Source organism: Myxine glutinosa, chromosome 6 (assembly GCF_964187855.1).
Source record: "Myxine glutinosa chromosome 6, kmMyxGlut1.1, whole genome shotgun sequence".
NCBI lineage: Eukaryota > Metazoa > Chordata > Myxini > Myxiniformes > Myxinidae > Myxine > Myxine glutinosa.
This window is the reverse complement of record NC_136266.1, coordinates 4,637,910-4,650,977: the sequence shown is the minus strand read 5'-3', so window position 1 is coordinate 4,650,977 and position 13,068 is coordinate 4,637,910. Positions and strand designations below refer to the sequence as shown.

The 13,068-nt window shown below is 42.5% G+C and overlaps 1 protein-coding gene across 4 annotated transcripts in view; it reads left to right on the top strand.

Moving 5' to 3' along the window:
- LOC137429121 (mediator of RNA polymerase II transcription subunit 13-like) overlaps nt 1-13,068 on the top strand; it is a 302,240-nt gene that overhangs the window by 252,220 nt on the left and 36,952 nt on the right. For all 4 annotated transcript variants that reach the window (XM_078779570.1, XM_078779572.1, XM_078779571.1 and 1 more), the window contains one exon: nt 2,658-2,849. In XM_078779570.1, the coding sequence (XP_078635696.1) occupies nt 2,658-2,849 (192 nt within the window). The remainder of the gene's footprint in view (nt 1-2,657; nt 2,850-13,068) is intronic.

Here is a 13,068-nt window from a genome sequence, read left to right as displayed (position 1 = left end):
TCTGTCACTCAAGCTTTTGGGTCTCACTATCTGCCATGATCTTTCCTGGGAAAACCACATTTCAAATCTGGCCTCCAAAGCCAGTCGCGGACTGGGCATCCTCCGTCGTGCGAAGTCCTTTCTTGGCACACTTGAGCTCCTCACCACATACAAGGCTTTCATCCGCAGCTCAATGGAATACTGCTCTCCCCTCTGGGCTGGTGCTCCTGCCTCACACCTAGCTCGTCTTCACGCTGTTGAAACCAAAGTGTTCAGAATCATTGGAATCTCCCGCGATGAAGCTACCTCCGAGGGCCTTTCACTTACTCACCACAGGCATGTTGGTGGTCTTTCTGCCTTCCACCGACTCCTATCCGGCCTTGCTCCTCCAGCTCTCTCTGGGCTCTGTCCCCCAAATATTCTTAAAGGTCGCACAAGATCTGCCTGCAACCCTCTTATGGTTAAACTGCCAAAATCAAGACTCTGCTCACCTTCACTCCTTCATTCCTCTTTTCTCCCGCCTCTGGAGCAAACTCCCTCCCTCTCTTCAATCCCACTCCTCCCTCCAGGTCTTTAAAACAAGCTGTTCACCACCATCTCTTATCTTCCCCCATCCAAAACCTTGACCTTTTCTACCCCCGCTAATTTCACCTCAAATCCACTTTTTTGAAATACCAACTTCTTTCCTGGAAGTCCTTGGTGTCCTTGTGTTTATACTTCTCCCACCCCCCACACCCCACCCCTTCCCACGCCGCCTCCCCCCAAGCCCACTCCCTCCCACACATTTCCCGATGTTCCTGCTCGCAAATGTTGTGTTTGTGCTTCCCCGTCTCTCCCCATCTTGTCGACCGCACCCCTTTTTGTCCCCCGTCGCACTGCGGAGCGAAAGGAGGACTATGGTTTTCCCCTCCGTCCATGTGTCCATCCGTCCGTCCGTGCATGCGGGCGTGCGTGCGAAAGCGAAGGACCGCATTCAAATTTGGTGTGTGGGTGCAACCCACGTCAAAATCCAAGATGGCCGCCACCATGTATGTCTGATGCCATGTATGTCTGAACCTTGTGAGCGAAATATCTTGTAAAATAAGTGAATTACCAACTTCTAATCTGGTGTGTGGGTGTATCTAGGCATAAGGAAGAACCCTATTGAAAATTGGGTCGCCACGTCAAAATCCAAGATGGCCGCCGCCATGTATGTCTGAACCTTGTGAGCTGAATATCTTGAAAAATAAGCGAAGTAAACCACCTTTAGAGGCCATTTTTCCCCGCAAAGCGGGGGTTGGCCTTTTTCGGGAACCATGGTTGTTGTTGTTTTTTTGGTCCCCTTTTTGAAGCAATGTTTTACGGCCGGATGCCCTTCCTGACGCCAACCCTTTTTGCTGCCTTTAACGACAAACAGGGAATTACCAGTGAACTGGTACTCAATTAGCCGACCTCGGAAGGATGACAGGCTGAGTCAACCCCCCTGGCGTTAATTCAGCGATCGACCTTGCGATGCCTTGCGATCGATTCAGCGATGAAAAATAAGCGAAGTACCAACTTCTAATCTGGTGTGTGGGTGTATCTAGGCACAAGGAAGAACGCTATTGAAAATTGGGTCGCCACGTCAAAATACAAGATGGCCGCCACCATATATATGTTGAACCTTGTGAGCGAAATATCTTGAAAAATAAGCGAAGTACCAATTTCGAATCTGGTGTGTGAGTGTATCTCGGCATAAGGAAGAACCCTATTGAAAATTGGGTCGCCACGTCAAAATCCAAGATGGCCGCCGCCATGTATGTCTGAACCTTGTGAGTGGAATATCTTGAAAAATAAGCGAAGTACCAACTTCTAATCTGGTGCGTGGGTGTAGCTTAGCATATGGAAGAACGCCATTGAAAATTGGGTCGCCACGTCAAAATCTAAGATGGCCGCCACCATATATATGTCTGAACCCTGTGAACGAAATATCTTGAAAAATAAGCAAAGTACCAACTTCTAATCTGGTCTGTGGGTGTATCTTGGCATAAGGAAGAACCCTGTTGAAAATTGGGTCGCCACGTCAAAATCCAAGATGGCCGCCACCATATATATGTCTGAACCTTGTGAGCGAAATATCTTGAAAAATAAACGAACTACTAACTTCTAATCTGGTGTGTGGGTGTATCTACGCATAAGGAAGAAAGCCATTGAAAATTGGGTCGCCACGTCAAAATCCAAGATGGCCGCCGCCATGTATGTCTGAACCTTGTGAGCGGAATATCTTGAAAAATTAGCGAAGTACCAACTTCTAATCTGGTGTGTGGGTGTATCTACGCATAAGGAAGAACGCTATTGAAAATTGGGTCACCACATCAAAATCCAAGATGGCCGCCTCCATGTATGTCTGAACCTTGTGAGCGAAATATCATATCATAGCATGTTTTCTGCGTCTTCCACTTTGTCAACTCACATCACTTCCCCGACGGGGGACCTAGGCGTAACGCTTGTTGTATACTTTGTTTGTCTGTTTGATTTGTTTGTGTGATAAATGTTAGCTCTTTCACGAGCCTCGATTCTGTATACAAAAAAAAAAGGGATAGTTGAGAGGTGATCTGAGCATTTGGGTTCCCTTTTTATAATATTGGTTAGGCCTGTTTTAATACGTTATTCCTTGCCTGGTTGTGAACATTTCTAAGTGCTTTGCACCTTTCCTGCAGGTCATCCCTTGCCGCAGTGTGTTGCAGCCGTCCTGTGCTGAAAACCACCCTGCATACCTGCAGCAGTTGAAGGCACTGGCATTCAGCGTGTACACCCAGTGTCGCCGGCCAGTGCCGCATCCAGTCTCCATCCGCACACTCACCGGCTTTGGGCCCGCTGCAGCCATGGAGGCCATTCTTGTTGACCCTGAGGTTTGTCTGCTCTCTCTAAACTGAAAGGGCTCGAGTTTGAGGGAAGTAATCAGAAAAGTTGCAGTTGTGATGTTGTATGATGACCGTTACATCAAACTGTACTTTATAAAATCAGAACTGAAAATACTTCATTGGTTTAACCGTGCATTCTTCATGTGTCATGAGGCAAATAAGTCAGCAACTAGTCAATGCCATCCAATTATCTTGTGATAGAGATGTCGTTGGTTTAAAGCGAGTTTTCATCCTAGTTAGAACTTTATCAATGACAGAGAAAGCTTTAGTTTTGGAGGAGTTGTTTTTAATCAAAGTACGGTAATACAAGGCCTTTGTTCTAGCAGGTGTTATTGTGTAACAGAACAGGATTGTTTTGAAAGTCAGGGATTTAGCAAGTGATTGTGGTTGATTGTATTTCCTCTCTTATTAGTGAAATGTTATCTTGAGAGAATGCAAATGAACGATAAATCAAGCAGATCACTTGGCAGTTTTAGGGAATCAAAAGGGTTTTGAGAGTATTTTTGTATTCGAGGGCCCGGTTATCACGTGTTTAGGATCATGAGGGAGGTGTGAATCAAATATTTTCTTCCCAAAGTGTTGAGTATTAGTGGAGCCAATTTCACAGTGGTCTCAGGCTGCAACGGAAGTGATTTCAGCAAAGGAAAGATAAATGAGGGGGTCAGAAACTGTTTTAAAATCGATCCCAGTCACCGGATCAATATCGTGGATTGAATGAGACCCAGACCATGACCCTGGGTGGGGCGTACAATATGTTGTAAAACTTCATAACATCCACCGATTGGAGATTTATTTCTTTTTTGTATACAAGATAGAGGTTCGTTTAAGAGCTAGGGGGAGTGGGTGGGAATGGGGTACACGGTATAAAACAAATTTACACAACAACCAATTTCAGGAATGAAGTCAGAGATTGAAAGATGTGGATTTAGGGTGGATTAACGGGGGTTGAAAAGATCAAGGTTTTGGATGGGGGAAGATAACAGATGGTGGTGTACAGCTTTTTTAAAGACCTGGAGGGATTGAAGAGAGTGTGGGAGTTTGTTCCAAAGGTGAGAGAAAAGAGGAATGAAAGAGTGAAGGTGAGCAGAGAGAAAGTCTTGATTTTGGTAGTTTCACCCACCATAAGAGGGTTGCTGGCAGTTATTGTGCATCCTGCAGGAATATTTGGGGGACACAGCACAGACAGAGCTGGGGGAGCTAGGCCAGAGAGCAGTCGGTAGAAGACAGAAAGACCACCGACCTGCATGCAGTGAGAGAGTGAAAGGCCCTCAGAATCGGCTTCATCACTAGAGATTCCAATGGTCCTGAAAGCTTTGGTTTCTACAGCGTGAAGACGAGCTAGGTGTGAGGCAGGAGCACCAGCCCAGAGGGGAGAGCAGTATTCCATCGAGCTGCGGATGAAAGCCTTGTAATGTGGTGAGGAGCTCAGGTGTGCCAAGGAAGGACTTCACACAATGGAGGATGCCCAGTCGGCAACTGGCTTTGTCGGCCAGCTTGGAAATGTGGTTTTCCCAGGAAAGATCATGGCTGACAGTGAGACCCAAAAGCTTGAGTGACAGAACTTCTTCAAGAGGATTGTTCAGAAAGTAGATGGGAGGGTTGTCCAGACGGTCTTTTCAGAGAGACATCGTGAGAGTGTGAGATTTGTCAGGATTGAAAGACATGTTCCACTTGTTTGACCAGCTTGTGATTTTGTTCAGGTCTGCAGAGATCTGGAGTGGCAGAGAGTGGAGTCATCAGCAATGTGAAAGAGGATTTTCCAGAGAGTCGGAAAGATCATTGATGAATACCAAAAAAAGCACAGGGCCCAGAACACTGCTTTGGGGAACTCCAGCCTGAACAGGAAGGGGAGATTAGAGAATTCCATTCAGGGCCACACATTGACTGCAACCGGAAAGGAACTCCGGAAGCCATGCGTGGAGATTTCCATTGGGAGCAGGCTGATTAGTCTGCAGTTGCAACGATCAGTTTTTGCACCTTTTTATGGAAAGCGGTGATGTTGGCTGATTTTCAAGCTGATGGCAGATGACCTTGAGCAAAAGAGAGGGAGAAGAGAACAGAGAGAGGGTGAGATAGAGTGGCAGAGCAGGATTTTAGGACCCATGGGCTGATGCCATCTGGTCCAGTTTCAGAATCGGCTGGGTAAGGTGGGTATAGAGAGAGATGGGGTTGGGACACAAGATTTTGAGGCAAACACAGAGTTGAGGCATTCGGGTAAGTCACGTGCGGTGTCAACTGTGTAGCCGTTTGAGTTTAGGGAGGGAATGGAGGGGAACAAGCACCAGAAACAGATTTGACCAGATGCCACCAGGATTTGGAAGAGTGAGACAGGTTTGAGAGTTCAGTCTTGAGAATGAATGAATGAATGAATGAATGATCGTTTTAAGGCCATTTTCCCCGCTAGAGCGGGGGTTAGCCTTGCGGGCCCCATGACAATCATGGTTCCCTGTTTGAGGCACTGTTTTTATGGCCGGATGCCCTTCCTGACGCCAACTCTTGGTCGCCTCTTACGATGCGCAGGGATACGGTGCATCTATTCTAAATCAGGGTACACACCGTGATCATTCATCCCAGCAAGCTGGTACTCAATTTGCTGACCTCGGATGGATGACAGGCTGAGTCAACCCCCTGGCGTTAATTCAGCGATCGATCGGGATTCAAACCCAGGATCCTAGGATCCCAAGCCGGCACCCTAACCGCTAAGCCAACACCAGGCTTGAGAGTAGAGAGATATTGTTTCCTGGCTCTCCTGAGGATAGACACACTTGTTCCGAGTTTTGTGAAAGGAACTCAGATTGCCTTCCATTGGATTTCCTTCCAGGAGGCGAAGGCAAGTTGTTTCAGGGCAACTGCCTCACCACAAGATTGTGTGTACCATGGACGAGAGGAAGGGTATGACAACTGAAGACGAGATGGGATAAATCTGTGAATGAGAAAGAGCAATTTTCTTTGGAAGAATTCCCAGGATGAGTTGATGTCAGAGGCGGTAGAGATAGGAGACCAGTCCAGATGATTGATGGCTGCTTGAAGACCGTGCCAGTCAGCCTGAGTGAAATTCCAGACTCGTCGCCGCTGAGGAGGCTCTCTGAGAATGGCCAGACAGATCTCAACTTTAACAAGCACATGATCAGACGAACCCATTGGAGCATAAGAGCAGCAGACCTTTGCAGGGAAGTTAGTCATAATCAAGTCTAGAAGAGAAGATGCTTCGTTGACTGAGATCCGGGTCGGGAAATTGACAGATTGTGTCAGTCCCAATGAGTCGCAAACGTCCTTTGCTGAAGTACCATGCTGGTGAGAGAGGTACCCACACCCAGCCAGCTGGCATGATGACAGTTGAAATCACCACATATGAATTGTTTGTGAAAGTGGATTGTGGATGTTAAAATTCCCTCCAATCAATATCTTTCCAGAATAAAATAAATAAATAATAATATAACTTATCTTACGATCAAGTTTGATGTCGGAGCAGGCCATGAGGCCCATCAAATGATTGCCAACCTCTGGTTGTTTGTCCGTGCTCCACCTTGTTTAAATGCTGAGCATCGAGCAAGGAATCAGCATGTATCATTATTAAATTACTGTATTTGATATGACTTGGCCAGGGTTCGATCCACCGCCATCTCAGACTCAAAGTGGACCCTCTAACCATTACACCACTGAGTCTGGTTAAGGATCGATGAGAACAGTCAACAGAAAATCTGTGAACTCATCAATAAATCGGCATGTTATTTTGAGGCTCTGTATATGATTGATCGATTTTGTTTTGTCGGTGAACCGACAGACACGCAAAGGTGCTCAATAGATGAGTAGAAATAATAGAGTTGATGTGAGTCGATTTGGACCCACATGCACTATGTGCACCTCCTCCATGCTCTCTTTGGCATGGATAGAAGTTATAACCTTGCAGAGTTAAATCCGTTTCCATTGATTTACTCTGTCTGAAGGGATGGGTTTAATCTGGCTAATTGGCTGTGACCTGGCGAGACAACAATATCCATGTCACCAATTTGCTCGTGAAAAGCAAAAGCCTTGCAGGTGTGTGGACGTATTAAAGAGAGCCACTTGGATGTGTGATGAAGGCCGTAATGAAGCCATTACGTGCGGTTTAATGATTAGGATTGCACGTACATTGCAAAATGGCTATAAGTGTTGCACGGATGTCAGTGATGGTGCAATGATCAAGGCACTTTGTCACATGACCGTCCACTATAACAGTTGGAATGATCTTGTTTGAATGTGGAAAGCTCATCAAACGTAACACAGAATGAGGGCCATTGTCTTCTATTTATGCCACATTGGCAAACGTGCAAATTACTGAGTGTCTTTCAGGTGGTAAAAAATATGTCGGTATAAATAGATATAAAATCTATTACATCTTTCACAAAAAGAATATAAAATGGCAGCACCGTCCCCCTCCCTGTCACAATATTCCAAAAATAAAATCAATACGAGGAACAAGTACAAGAGACAGAAAGGAAGCAACAGTAAAATTCGTGGTAAGAGCAGGAAATATTGTAAATGTAAAGGAACAGCAAACCAGAAAACAACAGCATAGTTATAAGTAAGGTGGTTACAACTTACTGTATATATAAAAGTTACTGTATATATAACAGTTAATGTATATATACAAGTTACTGTACATATTTAAAAGTTACTGTATTTATATAAAAGTTACTGTATATACAATGGTTGCTGTATATATTGTTACGTTTGTGCGGTAAATAATGAAATACCTTAGAAAAGTTAGAATTGTGTAGGTTTTAGTATGGATCGTGTGTCGTGAAGAAGAAGAAACCCATCTTGATATACATAAGCAGGGTAAACGTGCAGGTTAAGAGCATTTTCATGTCACCATAAGGAGGGTGGTTTTGTGCTAATTAATTATGGGGCTTATGGTTAATAATCCCCAGTGTGTAATTGCCTCCCTGTGATTTTTCCCGAATGTTCTTATAAAACTCAGCCGGCCAGGCAATGGACTCATTCGCTCACAACGCCACCAGGGCCGACAGAAACAGCATTTGCTGATCGGCAAGGGAACCCCCGACATCATCCGCATATTCCCGAACAGAGATTAGACTCCGCCCCCCCAAACCACCCCCCAGCGACTCGTAAAGAGGGGGCCACACCCTGGCCTTCGTGATTGGTGGAGGCGCGATGGGATGATTGAGTAGCACTCGGTGATTGGACAGAGTGTGACGTCAGCGGTCAAACATTGAAGAGCTGAAGGGAAAAAGACGCCGTCTCGCCATCTTTGTCTCTCTCTCTCTTCTGATCCTGTCTATGTGGTGGACGGTCGCTCCTCTTGTGCGCGCTCATGCATAGAACCTTCGGAGCATTGTGGAGTTTTTGCAACGTTGGAGGAGGGGGTGTTGTTGGACTGTGGTGTCTTTCGGGGGAGCTGCGGCCGGGTTGCGCTTGGCGGTGGAAGGGAGGAAGGGCTGGTTGAGTGCCTGCTCGTGCCTGGGCGTTTTCTGACGCGCGGTTTCGGCTCCATCATCGGGGAGCGTCCCGCGCAAGCGGCTACACCGGCAGCAACAACCAACGCGCCCTCGACACACTTTGGGCCAGAGCGGAGGTCACTGTATATATAAAAGTTGCTGTATTTAAAAAAGATACTGTATATATAAAAGTTACTGTATATATAAAAGTTACTGTATATATAAAAGTTACTGTATATATAAAAGTTGCTGTATATATCACAGTTGCTATATATATATATATATATATATATATATATATATATATAAGTTGCTGTATATATAAAAGTTACTGTATATATATAAAAGTTACTGTATATATAAAAATTACTGTATATATATATATATATAAGTTACTGTGTATATAAAAGTTACTGTATATATAAAAGTTGCTGAATATATAAAAGTTGCTGAATATATAAAAGTTGCTGTATATATAAAAGTTGCTGTATATATAAAAGTTGCTGTATATATAAAAGTTGCTGTATATATAAAAGTTGCTGTATATATAAAAGTTGCTGTATATATAAAAGTTGCTGAATTTATAAAAGTTACTGTGTATATAACAGTTGCTGTATTTATAAAAGTTACGGTATATATAAAAGTTACTGTATATATAAAAGTTACTGTACATATAAAAGTTGCTATATATATACTGTATATATAAAAAAGTTGCCGTATATATAAAAGTTACTGTATGAATAAAAGTTACTGTATATATAAAAGTTACTGTATATATAAAAGTTACTGTATATATAAAAGTTACTGTATATATAAAAGTTGCTGTATATATAAAAGTTGCTGTATATATAAAAGTTGCTGTATATATAAAAGTTGCTGTATATATAAAAGTTGCTGTATATATAAAAGTTGCTGTATATATAAAAGTTGCTGTATTTATAAAAGTTACTGTACATATAAAAGTTACTGTATATATAAAAGCTACTGTACAGATAAAAGGTACTGTATGTATAAAAGGTACTGTACATATAAAAGTTACTGTATATAGAAAAGCCACTGTACATATAAAAGTTACTGTATATAGAAAAGCTACTGTACATACAAAAGTGACTGTACATATAAAAGTTACTGTATATATAAAAGCTACTGTACAGATAAAAGGTACTGTATGTATAAAAGGTACTGTATATATAAAAGTTACTGTATATATAAAAGTTACTGTATATATAAAAGTTACTGTGTATATAACAGTTGCTGTATTTATAAAAGTTACTGTATATATAAAAGTTACTGTATATATAAAAGTTGCTGTATATACAGACTTGGCATTTAATATGGAATATTTTTTTTTTCTTGACTTGGGTTTACTTTCTTAACTCAGTATATCAATCTGGTGAGTTTCTTTTACACTTTGGTGATTTATTTGTTAAAAGAACCATGTCACTGATTGTCTGTCGCAGCAAGAAGTCAACAACAGGATTATATCACAGGTGGCGTGGCAAAATGTACGGACAGGTGCATTTGATGATTGGCTTCACAGTCGGGTATACAAGGGTTGTTCGGTTCTGTATTAGTGGAAAACAACTGCTGCACGTCTCCAAAAGTTATTGCCGCTTCCTTTGGAGATGGTCCGTCAACTCGACAATGCTGTTTGTCATGGAGTGGTGGCTTTACGAAATTACGGCATGAAGGAGCGTGCTATTGCTTGGCAGTATGTCATCACTCAAGGTCAGGTGTCAAAGATCCTGAAACGAAATGCTCAGAGGGGTGTCCCTACTCCAATACCGAGGCCAGGACGTCCCCGCAGAACCACAAGGAGGGATGATCGCCAGCTGCACCGGTTAGTCCGAAATGGCCCCGAAATGGCCGTACCAAGTCAGCTAATCGGCTTAGGGCTGAGTGGCAGCAACTGACAAATGTGCCTGTATCCAGAAAGCTAGTCAACCAACGACTGGTTCAAACAGGCTATCGTGCCAGGCGTCCCCTGAGAAAGCCACGCCTGACCAGACAACACCGCCAGCGCCGATTGCAGTGGGCCAGAGAGCACCGTCAATGGCAGCCAAGACACTGGAATCACGTGATCTTCAGTGACGAGTCTAGATTTCTGGTCTATCGTCAAGATGGCCGCGTCCGAGTGCGCAGACAAGTGCATGAAGCCTACAACAAAGATTGTATAGTGCCAAGAGTCCAAGCTGTAGGTGGTGGGGTGACCGTTTGGGCTGCTTTTCATGCAGGGGGCAAAACTGACCTGGTTGTTCTGAATGGAAACCTGAACCAGTTCAAGTACAGGGCCATTCTGGAAGAAACATTGCTTCCATTTGTCGTGCAGCCTTTCGAGGAAACTTTGTCTTCCAAGATGACAATGCACGGCGTCATTGTGCTCGCATGATCCAACACTTTCTTGCTGACCGTGGTGTAGAGCATATGGAGTGGCCTGCGATGTCCCCGGATATGAATCCGATAGAGATCTTGTGGGCAGAATTAACGCGTCAAATCGACCACTTGGACCAGCAGCCGACCTCTGTGCATGAATTGCAGCAGGCTATTGTCACTGCATGGCAAGCAATTCCTGTCCAAACCTTGGCAAATCTCGTGAACAGCATGCCTCAACGTGTACGTGCTCTCCTGAATGCTCGTGGGGGTTACACGAAGTACTGAACTGTAATTTTACTGTCTGTAATCCCAGTCGTAATTTAACTTTTGTTTTTGTTAAAAAAACATTTGGCTAATGTGCAAAATAAAGAGTTACTTCTGGAAAACGTACACAACTTTAACACAGTACTGTCCATGAATTGAGTTCGATATCATTTTACATCACTTTCAAGGATCAATTTATTTGTTTTGAAATGTCAAATGTGGTTTTTGTTTCTTTTAAAGGTCACATTAACAAAATCTAGAATAATTTCAACATAATTCCAATGAACTTATGGTTCTAAGGCATCTTGAAAAGTAAGTTCACCCCCACAAAAAAATATATTCCATATTAAATGCCAAGTCTGTATATAAGTTGCTGTATTTATAAAAGTTACTGTATATATAAAAGTTACGGTGTATATAACAGTTGCTGTATTTATAAAAGTTACTGTATATATAAAAGTTACTGTGTATATAACAGTTGCTGTATTTATAAAAGTTACTGTATATATAAAAGTTACTGTATATATAAAAGTTGCTGTATATATAAAAGTTGCTGTATACAGTCACGTGAAAAAGTAAGTACACCCCATGTAAAGTTTTGACTTTTTCAACATATTTCAACATACAGCTATTTGATCTTCATTTCAACAATATTGATAGATAAAGGTGATATAATATAACAAATATCATGAAACATTTACATTTTGTAGTCCATTGTATAATTTAAATAAACATAAATGCAAATTTAGCATGTGGAAAAAGTAAGTACACCCCTACATTTATCACTACTTCAAATACCTAACAATTTGAAATCAATCATTCGACTGTCCGGAAGATCATCTACAAGTGGAGAAGATTCCAAACAACTGCCAACTTGTTCAGGCCAGGCCGCCCCAGCAAGTTCAGCCCGAGAGCAGACCGCAAGATGCTGAAAGAAGTCTCTAAGAACCCCGGAATGTCATCACGGGACCGACATGTAGCTCTTGCCACTGTTGATGTCAAAGTGCACGAGTCTACCATTAGAAAGAGGTTGCACAAATTTGATCTACATGGGAGGTGTGCCAGGAGGAAACATTTGCTGTCCAGAAAGAACATCAGGCGAGACTAAAGTTTGCCAATGAACACCTCGGCAAAGACCAGCACTTCTGGAACAATGTGCTCTGGACAGATGAGTCAAAGGTAGAGCTATTTGGCCAGAGTACCAGAAGACATGTTTGGCGAAAACCAAAGACAGCATTTGACCACAATAACCTGATACCAACTGTAAAGCATGGTGGTGGAAATATTATGGTTTGGGGCAGCTTTGCTGCATCAGGGCCTGGGCAGCTCACCATCATAGAATCCACTATGAATTCTTCATTGTACCACAGGGTGCTTGAGGATAATGTGAGGCCATCTGTCAGAGAGTTGAAACTCAACCGAAGGTGGACCTTGCAACATGACAATGACCCTAAACATACCAGTAAATCCACCAAGGAATGGCTGAAAAGAAAGAAATGGAGGGTTCTGGAATGGCCAAGTCAAAGCCCGGATCTAAATCCCATCGAGATGTTGTGGGGGGATTTGAAACGAGCTGTGCATGCAAGAAACCCCTCAAACATCGCACAGCTGAAAGAATTCTGCATGGAGGAGTGGGAAAAAATTTCTCCCAGTCGATGTCAGAGACTGGTAGACAGTTATAAGAAACGCCTACTTGAGGTTGTTTCTGCCAAAGGGGGCAATGCCACCTATTAGAGTCAAGGGTGTACTTACTTTTTCCACATGCGAAATTTGTATTTATGTTTATTTAAATTATACAATGGACTACAAAATGTAAATGTTTCATGATATTTGTTATATTATATCACCTTTATCTATCAATATTGTTGAAATGAAGATCAAATAGCTGTATGTTGAAATATGTTGAAAAAGTCAAAACTTTACATGGGGTGTACTTACTTTTTCACATGACTGTATATAAAAGTTGCTGTATATATAAAAGTTCCTGTATATATAAAAGTTCCTGTATATATAAAAGTTACTGTACATATAAAAGTTGCTGTATATATAAAAGTTCCTGTATATATAAAAGTTACTGTATGAATAAAAGTTACTGTACATATAAAAGTTGCTGTATATATAAAAGTTAC